The sequence below is a fragment of the Thermobia domestica genome, chromosome 17 (assembly GCF_964235325.1).
Source record: "Thermobia domestica chromosome 17, izTheDome1.hap1.1, whole genome shotgun sequence".
Lineage (NCBI taxonomy): Eukaryota > Metazoa > Arthropoda > Insecta > Zygentoma > Lepismatidae > Thermobia > Thermobia domestica.
This window is the reverse complement of record NC_137470.1, coordinates 134,364,634-134,386,725: the sequence shown is the minus strand read 5'-3', so window position 1 is coordinate 134,386,725 and position 22,092 is coordinate 134,364,634. Positions and strand designations below refer to the sequence as shown.

Genomic DNA, 22,092 nt, shown 5'->3' with positions numbered 1-22,092 from the left:
ATTGTATTTATATTCATCACAATTACAAATAACGAACAGTAATCACTACTAGGTGAGCCGGAATCACTACTAAGTGATTTGGGGAAGACACTAAATAATACTCAACAAGGAATATCAAACACCCAGTGAAATAATCAGAAATGCACTGAACCAAGAAAGTGCCCAAGAAGAACAGAAAAATGTACGGTAAGCTAGTATGGACATATACAAAGAATAAGAGAAGAACGCTAAACTAAGAAGTATAAATAAAAATTAAATACAGGAAAACGATAATGAGGAAATCTATCTAACACAGGGCAAAATGAAATGCTAAAGAGTAATAAAACGAAAAGAAATGTTAGAGATATTATAAGTAGTTGCTGTCCGAGTAGCTTGAGCCGTTCAGGAGTGCCATTCATTATATCAGTCTGCAGTCCATGGGATCAATCGTCGACTACACCTTCTAGACCACCACGAAGTAATATTATACCACATCCCCAGGGAGGAAGATGAGCAGTTGACGCCAGTCTCCATTCCCAGAGGAGGAAGGTCCCGAGAACGGCGACGACCAGCTCGAACCAAGTGCACCTGAATACAGAGTCCCTGAGCAAGCTGCACTTCATCGACAATACGAATTGAGTAATAGCGAAAGAAGTGAGAAAAAATTCGTCCACGGATTCAATCCTAGCAACTCAACTCGCAACACGAAGATAAACAAGTTTGCCAGTGCTTCGTTAATGTGAGATTAAGTAGTAACGCCCTGTCGGTTTCGAAGTCTGTGGTCTGCTGGATCATTCATGTGAGTAAGTAAATCAAATGTTCATGTTCTCATTAAATTAAATTAAATTAAATTAAATTAAATTAAATCAATTAAATTAAATCAAAAGTTTTTAATTGAGGAAAAGGAAAGTCAAGAGCTCTATTATTTTCTCACACATAACCTTCCATTGGCATGTGTAATTAAATCAAATTATATTAATCAATCTTGATCTAGTTCTGAATTTAGCCTTAAGGTATCAGAACTTAAATCCCATCAATCGTGCTGACCCTTAAGGGCAACATGCAGATTGTTATTTCAGTATACTTTATTATAATATTAAAATCCCTGATCTCCCAATTCATTATCTCATAATTAATTCATCATCATCGCTTTTTGTAATTAAAACTTAAAAATCCAATTTCTCTTCTTTATTTCAGCACAAATAAAAGTAAGGCGTAATCCCGATGCGTCGTATCTGAAATATTATTATTCTTAGAGTTGAAATATTATTATTAATGAGATAATTCTCCCGTAAGAGAAAAGTAAAGGTAATAAGGTTTCCGCTAAGAAATAAATTCATAACGTCATGTTATAACAGCTACTTATTATAAAGTATGTTATAATATGGAATGATGAAATGAAAATGGTTGTTGTAGAGTGCTTGTATGCGCCCAGACTCGGCAAACTACTAGAATTGGGAATTTATAATAGTGATTTTGATGACAGGTATGGTACCGGTACATGTCGTCCACATATTTTTTGATGATATGAGTGTTCGCGTTTAAATAAGATTAAACAAATTACGAGTACAAATGAAGAATGAAGAGTACTATTGTTAATGTGAATAATGGTTAAATAACCAAGATAAGTAACCAACATTTCTATATTCGAACGTTCCTTATAAATACTCATAGGCAACACTTATAAGTTAAACAATTTTTTCAATGACATGTTCTACTTGACCATACAACATGCAAAAATATGAGGATTTGAGTGCAAAAAGGTTTCAGTTGTTTTAAAAAAAACACCAAAGCAAAAGGAGAGCAATGGCCGCTACAGCGCCAGTCATGCGGAAGTTAATGTTGATCACTCACCTGAAAATACTTCAAGAGAATTGGTAGCGATGAAGATAACGCCTTTTCCAGACTTTCCAAACATCCCTTGTTTTCTGGAAGGAGCAGTTCATTCTTTCGAGCTGCTAGTATGATACTAGCAATTTCAACATATCGTGTAATAACAATCTGTTCATCATCTCGCCCTATATGAAAGAATTAAAAGTGACACATTAGTGATAAATTCATGAACAAATATTAAATTGTTAACTTTGCTCAGAAAGAAACTTAAACCATTTTCGAGGTATGATCAAAAAGTTCGGTGAATGTAGTTGCACAGCGCCATCTATCGATATTGTATCCCTTTCAACTAGTAAGCCCGATGGCCTAAACCTTTGGTGCAGACAGTGCCGCGTTTGAACGAATTGTGACATATTAGTTGGTTTCCAGAGGCAGAAGGGAGAGGACGTGTTAAGAGTGTCTGTCGCGCGTCAACATCAAGTTCTATTCTAAGCTGAAAGAAAAAAAAACTTGCCAAAGAAGCTCACGAAATGTCAAAATCAGTGTATGGCGATGAAGTGGTGGCATTGAAGACTGTATACAAGTGGTATGAGCGATTCAAAAACGGCAAGGAATCGGTTGAAAACAAGCAAAGATCGAGACGTCCTTCGATATCACAAACAAATGAAAATGTGCAAAAAGTAGCATAAATGATTTGTTTAAATAGGTGAATGACTATTTGAGAGCTTTCCAAAGAACTAAACAACTAGTATTGGTCCGTGGAAAGCAGTTTAACCGCCGATTAGATGGGAAAATAGCTTCCTCCTTCATCACGTAAACGTACCGTGCCACTCCTTGCTTTTGATCCACGAGTTTTTGGTCGGAAAAATATTCCTGTCTGTCCACATTCTTGTGCTCTCCACATATAGGACAATACGACTTCTGGTTCTTCCCAAAAATTAAAACCGTAGTTAAAGGAAAACGTTTTGACGACATTCCTAACATTGAGGACACGACAGAACAGCTAAACACTCTTCCAAAAGAAGCCTACCAGAAATGCTTCCAGTCGTGGATTTAACGTTTGGATAAATGCATTGCTAGCCAAGGACAGTACTTTGAAGGAGATTAAATCAAATTCCATGTAAGATTATTGCTTTGTTTCTAATAAAATTATTCACCCCATATTTTGATCACACCTCGCATATATAAATGGTTTCTACTCCAAATCTCTTCATTTTGATGTAAGAATTACTCTGTTCAACATCGTGCATCAACTGCCATTCTCGTATTTCCCTTCCATATTTACCTTCTACCCCAGTCATCATACCTGAGGATGGGCTTTGAAGAATATGGGATGAAAATAAATGTTAGAAAGACAAAAGACATGGTGATTGGAACGAAGAGGTCTGTGTCAAATATAAAAGTTTGAGAGGAGAAAATAGAACAAGTGAATAGTTTTCGATATCTGGGTAGTATTCTAAGTAATGACATGAAGTGCGAACGTGAAATAAAAGCAAGGTATGAAATAAAAGCAAGGATAGGAATGGCGAAAGAAGAAGTCTGTTTTATGGAACCTTGAATAAAGAGTTGAGAAAAAAAAAGACTCATTAAATGCTTCGTGTGAAGTGTTGCACTGTGTGGGGTGGAAACGTGGATATTAAATCAAATTCCATGTAAGTGAATCAAATTCCGTAAAAGTGATGAAAAACGACTAGACGCCTTCGAAATTTGGCTGTGGAGAAGAATGGAAAGAATTAGTTGGGTCGAGCGGAAAACGAATGAGAGGGTCTTAGAAATGGCGGGAGAGAAAAGAACACTTTTAGATATTGTTAAGAAGAGGAAGAGAAACTAGTTGGGACATTGCCTAAAAAGAAATAAAATGTCGAATGGAAGCATAGCAAATTCTGTCGAGGAATGTGAAGCTTAAAATATATAAAACGATAGTAATGTGTGTTGTCCTGCATGGTTGCGAAACATGGTTGCTTACTCTGAGGGAAGAACACATAGCGAAAGTATTTGGGAATAAAATCCTGAGACGAATATACGTACCCAAGAGAAACCGAAATTAGGAATTACAGAAACTTAATAACGAGGAACTGAATAATTTATACCGTTTACCAAACATTGGTAGGGTCATCAAATTTAGGAGGCTAAGGTTAGCAGGACATGTAGCCAGAATGGAAGACAGTAGGAGCGCATTCGAAGTTTTAACTGAAAATTCAATCGAAAAACGACCATTAGAAAGACTTGGGCGCATATGGTAGGACAATATTAGGATGGATCTCGTAGAAATAGGAATTCAAAAGAGAAACTGGATCAAGATGGCTAAGGTCAGAAGTCAATGGAAAGCTTTTGTGACTGCAGCATGGCAAAAAAAAAAAAAAATCTGTGTAGAGGACGGCATGTGTTTCGCCCATAAAACAAAATTGACAAGGTCAATCATCCTGGGGGTTAGAAATTTGGATTCTGTGTACCAAAATGCATCGAATCCATACTCTGGGGTACGCCGCACAGAACTTTTTTTGTATAGCTGAGCTACGCGTATCCTTCCTATCTAAAAACCCCGAAGTTTTTTGCCCATAAAAGAAAATTGACACGGTCGATCATCCTGGGGTTTCGAAATTTGGATTCTGAGTAACAAAATACATCAAATCCATACTTTGGGGTACGCCGCACAGAACTTTTTTGTATGGCTGAGCTACGTGTATCCTCCCTATCTAAAAACCCAGAAGTTTTTTGTCCATTAAAAAAAATGAAACGGTCGATCATCCTGGGGTTTCGAAATTTGGATTCTGAGTAACAAAATACATCAAATCCATACTTTGGGGTACGCCGCACAGAACTTTTTTTTGTATTGCTGAGCTACGTGTATCCTCCCTATCTAAAAACCCAGAAGTTTTTTGTCCATAAAAAAATGAAACAGTCGATCATCCTGGGGTTTCGAAATTTGGATTCTGAGTAACAAAATACATCAAATCCATACTTTGGGGTACGCCGCACAGAACTATTTTTTGTATGGCTGAGCTACGTGTATCCTCCCTATCTAAAAACCCCGAAGTTTTTTAACCATAAAGGAAATTGACACTGTGGATCGTCCTGGGGTTTCGAAATTTGGATTCTGAGTAACAAAATACATCAAATCCATACTTTGGGGTACGCCGCACAGAACTTTTTTTTGTATTGCTGAGCTACATGTATCCTCCCTATCTAAAAACCCAGAAGTTTTTTGTCCATAAAAAAATGAAACGGTCGATCATCCTGGGGTTTCGAAATTTGGATTCTGAGTAACAAACTACATCAAATCCATACTCTGGGGTACGCCGCACAGAACTTTTTTTGTATCGCTGAGCTACGTGTATCCTCCCTATCTAAAAACCCCGAAGTTTTTTAACCATAAAGGAAATTGACACTGTGGATCGTCCTGGGGTTTCGAAATTTGGATTCTGAGTAACAAAATACATCAAATCCATACTTTGGGGTACGCCGCACAGAACTATTTTTTGTATGGCTGAGCTACGTGTATCCTCCCTATCTAAAAACCCAGAAGTTTTTTGTCCATAAAAAAAATGAAACGGTCGATCATCCTGGGGTTTCGAAATTTGGATTCTGAGTAACAAAATACATCAAATCCATACTTTGGGGTACGCCGCACAGAACTTTTTTTTTGTATTGCTGAGCTGCGTGTATCCTCCCTATCTAAAAACCCAGAAGTTTTTTGTCCATAAAAAAAATGAAACGGTCGATCATCCTGGGGTTGCGAAATTTGGATTCTGAGTAACAAAATACATCAAATCCATACTTTGGGGTACGCCGCACAGAACTTTTTTTTTGTATGGCTGAGCTACGTGTATCCTCCCTATCTAAAAACCCAGAAGTTTTTTGTCCATAAAAAAAATGAAACGGTCGATCATCCTGGGGTTTCGAAATTTGGATTCTGAGTAACAAACTTTATAGAATACATACCCTGGGGTCCACTGCACAGAACTTTGTGTGTGTGTGTGGCTGTGTAATCATTCTAAGCTAAACATTTTTTAAAGTAATGGATTTTAAACAATGACGTTATTGTACATCGAAACCAGTTTAGGGACCCACCGGGAAATTGCTGTTTATGTTGGAATTTAAATAGAGTTTTAGATCTATATTATATCTTTAGGAATTGAAAGCAACAGAAAAGTCTGACATACTAAGAATACTTTCAATCTAAATAGTTCCATAACCACTGATATCCTCAGATAATCTTGATTGTATATTCTAGCAATTATTTTACAATTTAATCCCAATAAATCTAGATGACCTAGAGGTCAAAAGTGGAAATCATAGTGGTTTAGTCGTAGATTGAGGGATTATTCGTTGATTTATTTATTTGAATAAAACATAGATATTACATTATGTTACATCAAGTGTCCGATTCTACAGGGTCCGGCAAAAGGACCTCCCGAATTTCGGGAGAGCATTGTGTGAGTTGTGATGGGGATATGGCGGAGGAGGGGTTATCGATCAATAGCGGTATAGGTGCCATTTTCAGTAGTTGCAATGGCGTAATGCGGTGAGCATCGTGCGTTTGTTGTGGAGAAGTATATTCGTAATGGTGATTATGTGATTACTACTCAGCGAGCATTTTGCACTTGGTTCGGGCTTGGCAGACATGATTCTGTTCCGGACAAATAAAAAACTATTTAAATTTGGGTATCAAACTTTAGAGGAACAGATTCGCACTGAGAAAAAAGTCGCCGCAAAATGAGGCGCGTGTGAGAGCGTCCATCCAGCAATCTTCCAAAGCCTTCAACAGTTAATTTTGAGATATAACAAGAAGCTGTTGAACTGTGTTTCGGTATGGATTCAACGTTAGAAGAACAGGTTCACTCTCTGACCTTACCTCTCTATTCCAAGTAAAACTTGGGGCTGCGGTGGCTCAGTGGTAGAGCGTTCACCTCTGGTTCCTGGGGTCCCGGGTTCGATCCCAGACCCCGCCAAGTGAACTTTGTGGTGGACAAACACCGTGTGCGTGGGTTTTCTCGGGGTTCTTCCGTCTCCTCCCACTTTCTTCATTCCACCATTTCATTCATTACTGATCATCACCGTCTCCTTTAGCCTAACGTGGGACGTAAAACTCAAAGATTTCATTTCATTTCATTTTCATTTTTTCCAAGTAAAAGTTATAGATCTATTACTTCTGTTTTCAGTATATAATTTCTATAGTAATAATTTTAAGAGATAACGAGAAGCTGTTTTTTTATGGATTCAGCGTTAGAAGAACAGGTTCACTCTCAGAACTTGCTTCTCTAGTGCAAGTAAAAGTTATAGATCTATTACTTCCGGTTTCAGTATTGTATTTCTATAGTAATAATTTTAAGAGATAACGAGAAGCTGTTTTTTATGGATTCAGCGTTAGAAGAACAGGTTCACTCTCAGAACTTGCTTCTCTAGTGCAAGTAAAAGTTACAGATCTATTACAACTGGTTTCAGTATTGAATTTCTATAGTAATAATTTTAAGAGATAACGAGAAGCTGTTTTTTTATGGATTCAGCGTTAGAAGAACAGGTTCACTCTCAGAACTTGCTTCTCTAGTGCAAGTAAAAGTTATAGATCTATTACAACTGGTTTCAGTATTGAATTTCTATAGTAATAATTTTAAGAGATAACGAGAAGCTGTTTTTTTATGTATTCAGCGTTAGAAGAACAGGTTCACTCTCAGAACTTGCTTCTCTAGTGCAAGTAAAAGTTATAGATCTATTACTTCCGGTTTCAGTATTGTATTTCTATAGTAATAATTTTAAGAGATAACGAGAAGCTGTTTTTTTTATGGATTCAGCGTTAGAAGAACAGGTTCACTCTCAGAACTTGCTTCTCTAGTGCAAGTAAAAGTTATAGATCTATTACTTCCGGTTTCAGTATTGTATTTCTATAGTAATAATTTTAAGAGATAACGAGAAGCTGTTTTTTTATGGATTCAGCGTTAGAAGAACAGGTTCACTCTCAGAACTTGCTTCTCTAGTGCAAGTAAAAGTTATAGATCTATTACTTCCGGTTTCAGTATTGTATTTCTATAGTAATAATTTTAAGAGATAACGAGAAGCTGTTTTGGTATGGATTCAGCGTTAGAAGAACAGATACATTCTCTGACCTTACTGCTCTATAGCAAGTAAAAGTTATAAATCTATTATTTCTGTTTTCAGTATTGAATTCCTATATAGCAATAATTGTAAGAGATAAAAAGAAACTTTTGATATGGATTCAATATCTCTGATCTTATCCTTCTTTTGCAATCTAAAGCCAAATAATTACTACTTTCGGTTTCAGTATTGAATTCGCACAGTTTGTAAGTCGGCCATAGTTTCAGCCTGCAAAATGAAATCCCCATTATTGAACTTGTATATTATCCCACATTTTAGTAATGAACATATTCATTTTGAAACCATTGTACGTTTTTAAAGTAAGGTCCTATGCCAATACCTAAGTAAAGCGGAAACATTCTTAATTTTACACATGCGCTGCGTGTCTAGACAAACTTTGACTGTGCATAGACGCCATTGGAAATCAGCGTTATCAACTTGAGCAACAATTCCCTACATTTAAAAGATTTGGAGAGGTGGATGGCGCCTAATTGTTTATAGAAGATACTAACGGCTTTTTTCAGCGACTTTTGAAGAGTTTTGGCAACAAAACAGGCAAATTCTTTTAGTGCTTTAACTTTCTAAAAAAAAATCGGTGTAACTTACTGAGTGATTTGCACGAGTTTACTAAATGGAACGAACGCGAATCATTATGTTTGTGTCACTGGGCGTAGCTAGTTGAGGTATACTTCGCGTGGTTCATGACATCGTGGCCTGTGAATATATCATGTGTGATAAGCTCAGCGATTTCCCTGTGACTTCTGACAACTGACAATACAACAACTTGGCAGCACTGCTTTTTATGACAGTGGTGGTGCGTCAAGTCAATTCGCACTTGACAGTTGGGATCAGGACAAGAGAAACTTATTTGAGGTTATTACTGCACGTTTGTTTCCCAAACAAGAGCAAACTAAAGTATTTCAAATGCATTTTTGAGTATATCACTTCTAGTGTGTTCTGTGTAGTGCATAGTGCAATGTGATTGATAATTTGAAGCAACTAGAGTGTGTGAGATATGCGCTTTTTACTCCCCGTTAAATCAGGGGCGGATCAGGGCCGACTTCTGGGGGAGCGGTTGGTTGTCATACTGCTACTTTTAAGGGCTCCAAACTTTGGGATGGGTTTTATTTATATACTATATAAAATAAGAAAGTTCTCTCTTCTGGGGGGCGATCGCTCCGATCGCCCCCCTGGATCCGCCCCTGCGTTAAATCATGCTTTTTAATTAAGCATGGATAAACCCTAGTATCAAAAATAAATAAAACACCATTTTTAGGCTTAAATTCGACAAATGAATGTTTAGAAACTTCTTAGCGACTTTTAGTGCTGAACTTAGTGGTATTTCCAATAAGAGTTGAAAACAGTGTTTGGAATTGTATCGGTAATGTGTGAGTTTTGTGGTGTGTGATGGAAGAGTTCAATAGTTGAGAGGCCTGTCACCTATGAAATAAGACCTGTAGCTCGATTCCTGACTGCAAGAAATGTCATACCAGCAGAAATTCATAACCAAATATGTGAGGTGTATGGTCCAAACTCCATGAGTGATAGCAAAGTTCGTACGCGAGTAAGACTGTTTAAGGAAGAGCAGGAGAATGTTATGGTGAACCACGATCGGGACGGCCCTCTGTAATCACTAACTAGGAATGCAATGTATATACCCGATTGCAATGAAATGAGCTGAGCGAGCTTAAACTACGTAATCAGGAAGCGTTTCTCGGTGATTATTCCTCGATGGTACATCGGATTTTTGATTTCGAGCTATGTTCTCACTCAGCACGACATACTCTATCAGCGTGCTAAGTTTGGTTGAGATCGGCCAAACGGTCTAGGAGGAAGCGTTTTTCGGTGATTATTCCTCGATGGTACATCGGATTTTTTATTTCAACCTATGTTGTCACTCAGAACGACATACTCTATCAGCGTGCTAAGTTTGGTTGAGATCGGCCAAACGGTCTAGGAGGAGTTCGCGGACAACCAAACGGCTAACCCGAGTATAAGAGCTTCGCTTCGCTCAGCTCAATGATCTTCTGTTTGCGGTAGAGAGTCGTGAAAGAGACGATTAACATTCCAAGATCTAGCGCCAGCTGATTTCCATATCTTTCTGCATTTGGAACGGTTTCTTTGCCGGCAACCATGAATACCTCTCAAACGGATATCTTTTATGATCATATGGGCTGCTAAAACCTCGTCTCCCAACACGACAAATGTTTCAACGTGAACGGAAATCATGTTGAAAAATAGCTAATAGTATTTTGAATCTTATTAAAATATAATATACTAGCTGAAATACCCATTTTTTGCATAGTTCAGATAAAATATCTATGTGAACAAACTGAACAACGAAAGAGAAAAAATATATAGGTCATTTTCTACTACTTTACATATCCCGGTAAACGTCCCCTGAGAACCAGTGTTGGGTAAGTTACTTGTAAAAATCTAACGCGTTACAAGTTACTTAACTTTCTCTTAAAATGTAACGCGTTACTTGCCCCAAAAAAGTAACTGTTACTTTACTTTGAAAGTAACGCGTTACTAACGCGTTACTTTTAGGTCGGAAACTTTGAATATGTGAAAAAATCTTATCACTTCAATTTTCCGTACTACTATTACTACCGCTATTTTATTATTATTATTATTATTATCATTATTATTATTATTATTATTATTATTATTATTATTATTATTATTATTATTATTATTATTATTATTATTATTATTATTATTATTATAATTGTAATTGCACGTTCTGAATTGCTTTATGTAAATGCAAGGAGAAGTTTTTACTTGACAGCTATATGAATATTTTCATATAATGTAACATTGACCAAAATGCCCTACTGCGTTACTCATAGGGATGGGCTACGGTGATGAGACGTACTGATTTTCACAGTACAGTACTGTTTTTCAAAGAGCTGTCCTGCGTGTTGCGAAGACGCCTAGAAAGTCGAGAAATATCCTTCTTTTAAATGTTCTGTGAAATGTCCAGAGTTAATTTATTTGCAATATCTTAATGTTTCATTCTTTATTGACATTTTAAATCAAAGGCATTCTTTTCCTGAATGATGAACCGCTGTGTTTCTTAACACTCCTCAAAAGACTAGGGATGGAGAATAATCAACAAACCATTTTTTTTCTTTTTTTTTACAGTACATTCATTGCTTTTACTGAGAAGGGCTTGTTGAGATATCGGTAAGGTAGGAAGAAGTGTATTTTTCAATTTATGTTAGTGATGATCAAGTTAAGTACCTGTAGAAGTTTCCTCGTGCCGGTCTAAATTTTCTCTTATTTCTTAAAATAATACCACGCTTCGAAAATATTTTTTTTAGCCCAACACGAAGTTTCACTGTATGTTCATAAAAATAAACCATTTTGTCATTCATCAAAGCATTTGGAGTTGTGTTGAATTCCTGGAATACTTTAGTTCAGTGCTTCTTCTTTTTAATAAAATGTTGATTAACTTAAGGTTAACATTAAATGAAATAAGGATATGCGTATTGCCAACGCAGTAAATTACCATATACTATTATACCTGTGTCCTACTTTTCGTTTGTTAGAATCTGGTCACTCTAGGATGGACGAGTTGTTTTGAAACTCAATTCGAGTAGAAACAGACATCTTTGAGCTCGACTCGAGAACTCGGCTCGAGAAATTTTCTCCAGCTCGACTCGAATTCGGGTCGAGTTTCAAGTGGAATCGAGCCAAATCTGATGTGTAGTTTCGAGTACTCTCTTCAAGTATCTTGCATAGACAATATAGGTTATTAATGATATTATTATTATTATTATTATTATTATTATTATTATTATTATTATTATTATTATTATTATTATTATTATTATTAATTATAACAACACTGTGTTTAAACATGAAAAGTAGGCGGTTTGTATTTGAGTACTAAACTAGTTGATTGCCAACCTCAGTAGTCGTGAAGTCTAGGAGTCAAGGACATTGTTCACGAGCTTCTGAATTTGGGTTGAGGGTCTAGGTTGAGTATTCGGCCTCGAGTCAAACCTTGTTAAAAGTTATAGGACACTGACCAAATATCTTCAAAACTGCTCGGCCCAGGTTTAGAATTGTCAACGACTTGGGCAGCTCGGCTCACAGCTCATTCACTATCGACCCGAACCGAGAAGTGAGCCGAGTCAACAGCTCACCCAACCGAGTCGGCTAGAGCCTTCGGCCCAGATGAACCGAACCGAGAAAATGGCTCATCCCAACCAAGCCAGCTCGAGCCGATGGTTCACCCCCAAGGATGCGAGCAGTGGATGGATGCGAGCAGTGTCCCCTCTCATGAGCAACACAAAAAATATTCCATATTACTGCTTAGCTTACATTTCTCATGGCTTTCGCTTTCCAGTGTAATCAGGCCATGATTTCAAAACGAATGAACCATTTATCAAACTCAACTTGATTCGAAACTAGACGCCAAAAACTGTGAGTCGGCTCGGAACTAGACTCGACAATATTACCTTCGACTCAACTCAAAACTCGACTTGAATCTGAGTCGAGTTTTAGCTCGACTCTTGCCCATCAATATGCGTTAGAAAAAATGATTGCTTATTATTCTTTTGCTAAACTAATTATATAAGAATAACAATGTTGTTATGTAATATTGAAAATACAGAATATTGAGAAACATTACACTACAACTAATAAAATGAGAACACATTAACTGAACGTGAATCAAAACTTGCCAGTAATTCAAAAATCGATACATGCTTTTTAAAGCTAGTTGTTCCAAACTCTATAATCCACGGGACTCTAGGATCCGCAAACTGATCTGAAAGAACTCCAATATTACAAACCATCAACAAACCATTTTCTAGTAATAAAGTAGGCCTGCTCATCAAAACAGAGTTTATTTACATTAACCCCTTACTCTATATCAGCGTTTCCCAACCGGTGTGCCGCGGCACAGTGGTGTGCCGCGAATGGGTCGCTGGTGTGCCGCGAGGAAATCGGAACAAAATTATTAAATCTATAAAAATCAAATTGCAAGACATACAGAAAAAGGTATATTTGTATTTCAAATTACTACTATGAATCTAAAATTTAAAGTTTCATACTGTGTTACTTTTCTGTAGAACATTTTTCTGTACATTTCTAATTTTGAAAAAAAGTATTTGTTATCATTGTTATGACCATTATTGCTTCTTGATTGTTGCAGACTATTTCGTAACTTCAAATTTTAAAATATTATTCAATCCTTCCGGCAAAGTAAACATGCATACGAATTACCTATATTTGTGTTTTAAAAGTAAAAGAGATTCGTTTGTTCGTTCGTTATTTAGTGATCCTCCTTCTTAATGAAAGGTTGGATACAGTTTTCGATAAAAAAAAAAGTGTATTTTTAACAACTTGAGCCCTATATCTGATTGTAATTGTTTTCTATTTTTAAATTAAAATGAAAAATAAGCATAATGATTTACCACGGGGGAAAAACAGTGGTCTAGCTTTCTTCTCTGTGAGAAGGATGTCAGTAATCAGAAAAAAATACTACAGTATTTTATATATTCAAATAATAATAATAATAATAATAATAATAATAATAATAATAATAATAATAATAATAATAATATGTGTGCCGCGAGAATTCAAGTTACCCTGAAGTGTGCCGCAAGTTGAAAAAGGTTGGGAAACGCTGCTCTATATCGTTAATTATGGTACCCTAGTTGTTGACAAAATTTCCCTCCGGGGCACCACTTTACTTTTAAATTCCGTCCATCATAATCTTCAGCTTTTAAGAGGAAGTATCTTTCAAATGTTCGAACGGTAAAATATGTTCGTTCTCCATCTTTATAAAAACAACACTAATCAAAGTAAAATAGACTATCGGTACAATTGCACTCGTTGTTCACTCAATGAATGGATTGGAGCTGTCAAAATCTATGACAAAACTTTCTAGGTGTTTGCAATCAGTACACGTGATTTCCCTGAGGCTGTCCTCATCTTCCAAAAACAGCAAGTGGTACTATGATTTTATCTGATTCTTTGAGTGCCGTGACTGACTGTCGGCCAGTGACATCGTTCATGCTCCATTACCCCATTCCGAGAAATTCACTTACAAGAAAGAAACGTTTGTTTCCGAAAAATAATATACATATATTGTAGTTACTCATCCGAAATGTAACGCGAAAAAAGTAACGCGAAAAAAGTAACGCAAACTAGGTACGTTACTTAAAAATTTGTAACGCGTTACCGTTACAGTTACTTTGGAAAAAATGTAACGCGTTACTAGGAAGCGTTACTTAAAAAGTAACGCGTTACTTGCGTTACGTTACTTCCCAACACTGCTGAGAACCCCTGGTTCGAATTTTTATAAAAAGACACCTCTGGTCCCAAACCGATTGAGGCCGAATTTGTAAGTCAACAACTGTGAGAGTATCACCATTCATCTCAGCGACCGCAAAAACTATGGATTTGACACCAATATCGGCCATTTTGGATTATTTTTTACATGCCTTAGTATCCTCCCCGGTGACCCCGGCCCGTAGCCGAATGGGGTGAATTTGGAAGTTAATGCAATCGGAGTTTCACCGTTGATCACTGCAACCACGAAGACTATGAATTTGACCCTAATATCGGTCATTTTCTACTACTTATTCATGTCCCGGTGAACGCCTCCCCTGAGACCCACTGGTTCTAATTTAAGAAAAAAACGCTTCGTCTTGGTCTGGGGTCTGGACCAAGGTACCCGTGACCAAAATTTGGTAACTCTCTGGTCCCTAGGCTGCACACGAACAAAATCTTTATTTTATTTATATTAGATTCGAAATGTTACTAGTTCTTTTCTTTATTATAAAACATCCCTCGTAAATAGACCTTGATTACCTTGGTTTTGCAGAGCGGGATGTTTCCTCTAACCAATTAACTGTGTTGTGTAAGTTATTCCTGTGTAATTACATGTAGTTTGAACAAAAGATAATTCACAAATTCTTTAATATTGATAAAGGTTTTACAATTCTACAGATATACTTAAAAGAAATCAGAAATAAGGGAAATAACAAATGACTTTACTATTCTTCAAATTGTTAGTTTCCATAATGTTTTGAAATTTGTCAGCAGCAGTTACAAACTTTGTAATGTTTGTAGAACTAGAGAACTTACTCTTAAATGGGTTAAATATATTGGATATGAATACTTACCAGTAACTTTATGGTTGTTTCCTTCACGGGAAACCTCTCTGTTGGTCAGTTGACTCTCCTGAGAAGCCAAATGGTTCTTCTTCTCAAGTACGAACATTCTTTTACTTGCCAGATTTTCCACATGCTCCAAGATGGCTATCATGAATTTCACAGTCTGATTGATTGGCAGAAACGCATTCAAATAATGGTAAAATTTCTTAGATGCGGGAAAATTTTCCATAAAGAAAGTTTCACATTTTCCTAGTAATTCAGGCAGGCTTTTGTCTGTTGGATGTATCTTGCGATACAGTAGCAAGACCACCCTTTCGCAGACAGGGGCGCTACTTACCTCCAATATCGCATACAGATATCTTTCATCAACTACCTGCCAAATGTTAAATTGTGTACTTGTGTCTATTCCAAGCAGCATGTCTGTAAAGGTAACCTTTACGTTTTCATTTTCATTATGAACTTCTCTTACTGCTATTTTTAGAATTCTCTCTATGAATGAAGATGATTGGGGATTTTCAGCAACCTTCTCAATGCCCTGGAAAATTTCTTGCCGTACTTTAGCGTATGTGGTATTAAGGTGAAGTACATTACTAAGAATTTTGAAAACGTCTTCAATCACGTCAGTAGGGACCAGCGTCCAGCGGTGAGAGAGCATCTCCAATACTTCCTATAGTAAGGAAAAAAATAGATCTTTAACAGGCAAGCATCAAAAGAAAAATCGTTACAGATAAAACTATTTAAAGTTTTTGGATATTGGTGCTGCTTTTTAATTTATAGTGTTTTTCATTAAAATGCAATTTTGCTTGCTTTGTTGGCTCGTTTTAAGTACCGAAGCTTGTTTGGTTATATCTGACCGATTTGGCAACGCTGCTGTTGATTGTTTAGTTGTGCCAGAAACGTGCAATCGGTGTCGTTATCAGTGTGCTACGTCAGTTTGCAGGTACTCATGTTAGTGCTAGAGAAATGCCTCCGAAAGTAAACCGCTACTTGGAAATGTACAAAATAGATGGTTCTCTTTATGCGCATTTCTTGAACACTCACCATCAGATAGCAAAAGAGTGTCGAGAAAACTTTCAACCTTTGAAGTAACCACAGTTAAAGATACCGTGGCCAGTTAAACACAAATGAGGCGCATAGGATAACACTCGACGACAAAAGGGATCCATTCAAGGTTAGGAGTCAAAGTATCGCCTGAGTTTGTGAAACTCGGTGATTGACATGCCAGGTAAATCCAACATCCCAACGGGATGTGCCCCAAAGACGAAATCTGGCACAGTTCATTAACAGCCACGACCTCCGCGGGTTCACAACCTTCTCAGGTATTAGTCAAACTGGATCAAATTGTAGGACTTGGTGGAAGATGTCAAAACGGAAGATGATTGTCAAATTGGACGACGCCTACATTTATCTCATGCTGATAACATTCGGATAATTATGTTCCGTGGCACCTCTTGCAAGAGTACGCAGAGTTTAACGGCCAGTGCAGAGAAAATTACGTAATTGTCACCAAATACGGTTACGTAATGTGTGAGCTAAACGTGAGACGAGTCGAGACAGGCTTCAATCTCGACTCGACTAGGCTAGTTCGCATCCCTACATGTAATTTAACACCTCAAGGAACTTCCTCAGTTTAGGTCTTTCCATACTTTAGTAAGCAAGAAAATTTGCTCTACATATTATTATTATTATTATTATTATTATTATTATTATTATTATTATTATTATTATTATTATTATTATTATTATTATTATTATTATTATGCTTAGACTAAAGCAGTGCATCGATTTATAATTTTGGAAAATGTATTAAATCATATGAAAGGCATTCCACAACCTCAATGACTGACGATTTTGATAGAATTTTTGAAACCTGACCTGTAACAAAACTAATTAACTGTTGTTCAGAGATTAATTATTTTTACTCTAAAGCTGCAAAACAGATAAGTCAGTGGATGAGGATAGGTGGGTGTCTGGCCCTAAAATAAATTGTGGTTATATTTGTTCTTGATAGTTTTGTGATAGTTTTCCTTAAAAACAAAATTGATGGCTGTCAATTTATGCTCATATAAATTTAATGTATACAAAACGGAGTGAAGTTTAAAAAGACATACCAATTATGTCAGGTAGTCTAAAACATTATTGAGCCAACGCACAACAAGACAGCGCACAGTGGAGTATTTGACCTTGAAACCCGGTCAAAAATATTTATCTTTAAGTATCATAAAATAATCGATTAAATTAAATGAATTTGTGTTTATCTACGATTGTAAAAATACATCATAGCCAAAACCTGGTCTTGAAGTTTAGAACAGTCAGGGAAATCACGGAAATTGCATTATCTTCTGTATTAATTATTTTTTATTGCTTTAAACTGTCTATAATAAACACTTTGGAACATTTTAAGAAAAACAAATTCTAAGTTTTGCTATTAATTAACATTTGCTACATCAAATAATGGATAAAAGAGTAAAAAATGAAATGAAATGAAATCTCTGAGTTTAACCTCCCACGGTTATGCCGGTTAGGCTAAAGGAGACGGTGATGATGAGTAATGAATGAAATGGTGGAATGAAGAAAGTGGGAGGAAACGGGAGAACCCCGAGAAAACCCACGAGCACGAAAAGAGTAACATAAACATAAAACAGAAACAGCAATACATTTTTTTAGATCTACTGTACAGGGTGTGGCCAAAAGTCTGGGTCAGCTAAAATATTTGAGAAACTGTAAGTGCAGTTGATCCGAAGTCAATTGGAATCAATGTTGGTGGTAGGAAGAAAGATTATGAAGTGGTTAACGTTTAGTCCGCCATCTTGGTGGCTGTCATATTGGAATCAACTTGTTTATTTTAAATGGCAATATGGTCATATGACATATTAAAGGACATCCTCGTCCGAAGAGATATCCAACACCAAAGTTATTTTTAACTAAATCATGAAATTAGAACCTCTATTCATGCCCTTTAAAACAATAAAAATTTTTGTTTATAACTTTAATACAATTGCTAAAATTAATACCTCAAAGCTGTACTCGCGGCCACATTAATTTAAAATCTGTTGGCGGGAAAAAATGAGTGACTTCAGCAATTATTATTTACGTTCATTTTATATTTTAATAATGGAATTTATGTTTACAAGATCCGTCAATTATCGAAGAACAAGAAATTAACTTTATTTCATGTGTAAAAGTAACCAAGGAAGTTCTGTCGCTTTTTCACCCACCACCTCCAAACATCGATATGCCACCTAAGACGTACCTGGAAGTCAAAAATAGTCCCCATGAGCATCGACGAACTTCTGCCAAGTTCTGGAACGCCATGGATTCCATCGCGGTAGAACTTGGTGGGCCGTGAAACGAAGAAAGTATCAAGGGCATTTTGCACATCTGCCAAGGATTTGAACTGGCGTCCTCTAAGTAGATTGTCCAATGAATGGAACAGGTAATAATCGGACGGTGCAATGTCCGGGCAGTATGGCGGATGCAGTAGTGTTTCTCATTCAAGGCATAGAATGGTGTCCCGTGCCATCCCAACCACGTGGGCTTAGCGTATCCTGTAACAGGAGGACCTCTTTCCGATTCAGAAGTGCTGGCTAAAGAGCTTCGAGGTTTTTTTTTTTTAACATGTCTGAACTGCTGACAGTACACAGTTGTATTGATGCTCCGACCAGCTGGTAGCAGATCCGTCAATTATCGAAGAACAAGAAATTAACTTTATTTCATGTGTAAAAGTAACCAAGGAAGTTCTGTCGCTTTTTCACCCACCACCTCCAAACATCGATATGCCACCTAAGACGTACCTGGAAGTCAAAAATAGTCCCCATGAGCATCGACGAACTTCTGCCAAGTTCTGGAACGCCATGGATTCCATCGCGGTAGAACTTGGTGGGCCGTGAAACGAAGAAAGTATCAAGGGCATTTTGCACATCTGCCAAGGATTTGAACTGGCGTCCTCTAAGTAGATTGTCCAATGAATGGAACAGGTAATAATCGGACGGTGCAATGTCCGGGCAGTATGGCGGATGCAGTAGTGTTTCTCATTCAAGGCATAGAATGGTGTCCCGTGCCATCCCAACCACGTGGGCTTAGCGTATCCTGTAACAGGAGGACCTCTTTCCGATTCAGAAGTGCTGGCTAAAGAGCTTCGAGGTTTTTTTTTTTTAACATGTCTGAACTGCTGACAGTACACAGTTGTATTGATGCTCCGACCAGCTGGTAGCAGTTCCACATACACGATACAGCGAGCAGTCCACCAAACACACAGGAAGACTTTCTTTTGGTGCAGTGCTGGTTTCGGCTGTTTTATAACCCGTTCATGGGATGCTAACCGGCGCTGTGGAGCATCGTACAGGACCCACTTCTTATCACATGTCAACAGCCTGTCTAGAAATGACCTTCCTCAGACGAAACAACAAAGAAACACAGGTGTCTGCTCGCGTTACCTTCTGGCCCGGAGTCAAATCATGTGGAACCCATCGACCCAGCTTATAGTGCTTCCCAAGTTGATAGAGGTGCTACCCAATGGTTTTTCCTTTCACACTGAATTGTAGTCTCGTCTGGCCGCTGTTCACTTCAATTGCTGCATGAAGATCTTCATTTTGTACATGTGTTCGTCTTCCGGCACGTGGTGTGTCATCGAGTTACTATTCTTAAACTTGTTAAATCACCGCTGAATTGTCCGTGTAGTCACGACACTCTCAGGAAAGGCGTGGCATATCTTCCGCTCCGCTGCAGCGGCGTTTGACCACAGTTTGAACTCGTACAGCATACACGCTCTTATGACGCTTTGTAAAGATCCCCTGTTCACTCTATCCTAAGGCGAGTTCATAGTGTAATTGAACTGCCACAACCAGGTAGTATGTTGGATAATATCCAATGGATATACTCACACCAACAACTGACTTTCGCCTTATCTCCATTGGCAATCAACTCATGGTGTGAGGGCCAATTGAACACAGACTTCCACAGAAAGCAACAGAACTTTCTTGGTTACCTTTATATTTTTTAAATTTTATTTTTTCGACTTTTGACCAGGTTTTAGGGTCAAATACTCCACTGTGCGGCGTTCGTGTCCCATATCTCAAAGTATATGAGCTAAAACGGGTCAAACTTAGCGTAATTTGACAGTTGAAGATAACAAGTGCAAAAAGTGTTGACACTCTTGTAAAAACAGGTAAGGTATTGCGCCCTAAAAATGAAATAACTCTTCGCAAAACTGCAATACATTTTAAAATTTGATTTCGATAAAGGTGCAAACTTACGTAGAATCATGAAGAAATTCGTACTGTTTATTGGCAAAATACGTTATCAAAAACAACAGCCAAAATATAGTAGAGTTGTTTCGTTCATGTAATTTTGATGTCCAAGATTATGCTTGCAATGGGCGAGCGATCACAACAAAACTTGATGATATTTGGGAAAGATCGAGCAAGACAAACATAAAAGTGGTCATGACACCTAAACATCCATCACCAAACAGTGATAAAGCATTTGGAGAAGCTGGCTATAAGAAGAAGCTCAACGTTTGGGAGTCAAATAATTTGACTCAAAAACATTTACGAATTTCCGTCTGCAAATCTCTATTTAAGAATGACAAACTTGGACCATTTCTGAAGCGGCTGTAAGGAGTGATGAAGAGTGGATGACCTAGGACGTGTGATCAAAAATACGGTAAATAATTTCATTAGAAACAAAGTATTACGCTTACATGGAATTTGATTTAATCTCCTTCAAGGTACTCCAACGTTAAATTCATGACTGGAACCATGGAAGGCTTTTTTTTTTTTTTTTTTTTTTTTTTTTTTTTTAAGAGCGTTCAGTTGCTCTATCGAGACCCTCTCACAAGTATAGGGTCCAAATGGATGAATCGAGTTTCGGGATAAGACATAGTGCACTTGATAGAAGATGTGAAAATATATGTCTGTGCAAAGTCATAGCGACTGAGCGCCGTAAGGAACAGAGGGAGAGGGGGGTCAAAGTTGGTGGAAGAAGGAATATGCTGTTATAGAAATACATAAAATAAAATTTTGAATCGTAAAAATAATGAAAGATAAACAATGCAAACGGTGGTAGTTTCACATATTGGCGAAAGCAGAACGGACAGTGTAGATCACGAACCTCCGCCGCCATCTTGAAATCCGCCTTTTTAAAACCTGTGATATTTTTTTGAAATGGAAAAGTAGTCACATGATATATCAGTTAGAGCCAGAATGTTCTCAAAAGTCAATTATGAACTTCAGTGAGCGTTATCTGTACTTATTTTGAAGATTTATGATCGTCTTTAAAGTTATTTACGAAACTGATACTCGTATGTTCAAAGTTTGGATTATCACGAAAACACGTGTAGACCTAAGTTAAACATATCTACAAGCCAAGAAAACTAACCGTGACATTTGATATCCAAGTTAGATATAATATATTATTATTTATGACATTACATCTAATTTGCTTCATATACAGAATGCCGAAGAGAACTGTTCCGGTCTGGAAGAACTTTTTTTTTTTTTTTTTTTTTTTTTTTTTTTTTTTTGCACATGGTGGTCATTTCGAGCATGTGTTGTGATGGTATCCAAAAGGATAAGAAAAACAGGTCATGATTCATCAGAGGTTAGTTATATGACAAAACGAACAGCAGCGTTACATTCCTGATCAAAACACAGTCTTAAGACATGTGCCGCATGACTACCTTTCCATTTCAAAGAATATCACAGAGTTCAAAACGGAGGATTTCGAGATGGCGGCGGAGTTTCGTGACCCACTCTGCCCATTCTTCTTTTGCCAATATGTGAAACTACCACCGTTTGCATTGTTTGTCTTACACTATTTTTACTATTCAACAGTTTATTTGATGTATTTCTATAATTGCAGAGTCAATCCATTCTAAGTGATCAAGCATGTGCCGTTCGACCATCTCAAAGAAATATAGCTTTTTCATGAATGTTTAACCTATATCAGGGTACTTCAAAACCACAATTAATTATTTTTTACAACATCCCTTGGCGACACAGCGGCTGCCGCCATTTTGCGTTTTTTTTTCTATTTTAGACGTTTACGTTGT

At 37.2% G+C, this 22,092-nt stretch overlaps 1 protein-coding gene across 1 annotated transcript in view; it reads right to left on the bottom strand.

The window, feature by feature from the left end:
- Positions 1 to 22,055, bottom strand: part of LOC145674190 (condensin-2 complex subunit G2-like) — a 101,498-nt gene extending 79,443 nt beyond the window's left edge. Inside the window, exons 1-3 of the mRNA XM_081744022.1 lie at positions 22,023 to 22,055; positions 15,051 to 15,708; positions 1,834 to 1,997 (exon numbers count right to left, since the gene is read on the bottom strand). Of these exons, the coding sequence (XP_081600148.1) occupies positions 1,834 to 1,997; positions 15,051 to 15,708; positions 22,023 to 22,055 (855 nt within the window). The remainder of the gene's footprint in view (positions 1 to 1,833; positions 1,998 to 15,050; positions 15,709 to 22,022) is intronic.
- Positions 22,056 to 22,092: the final 37 nt, after the last annotated feature.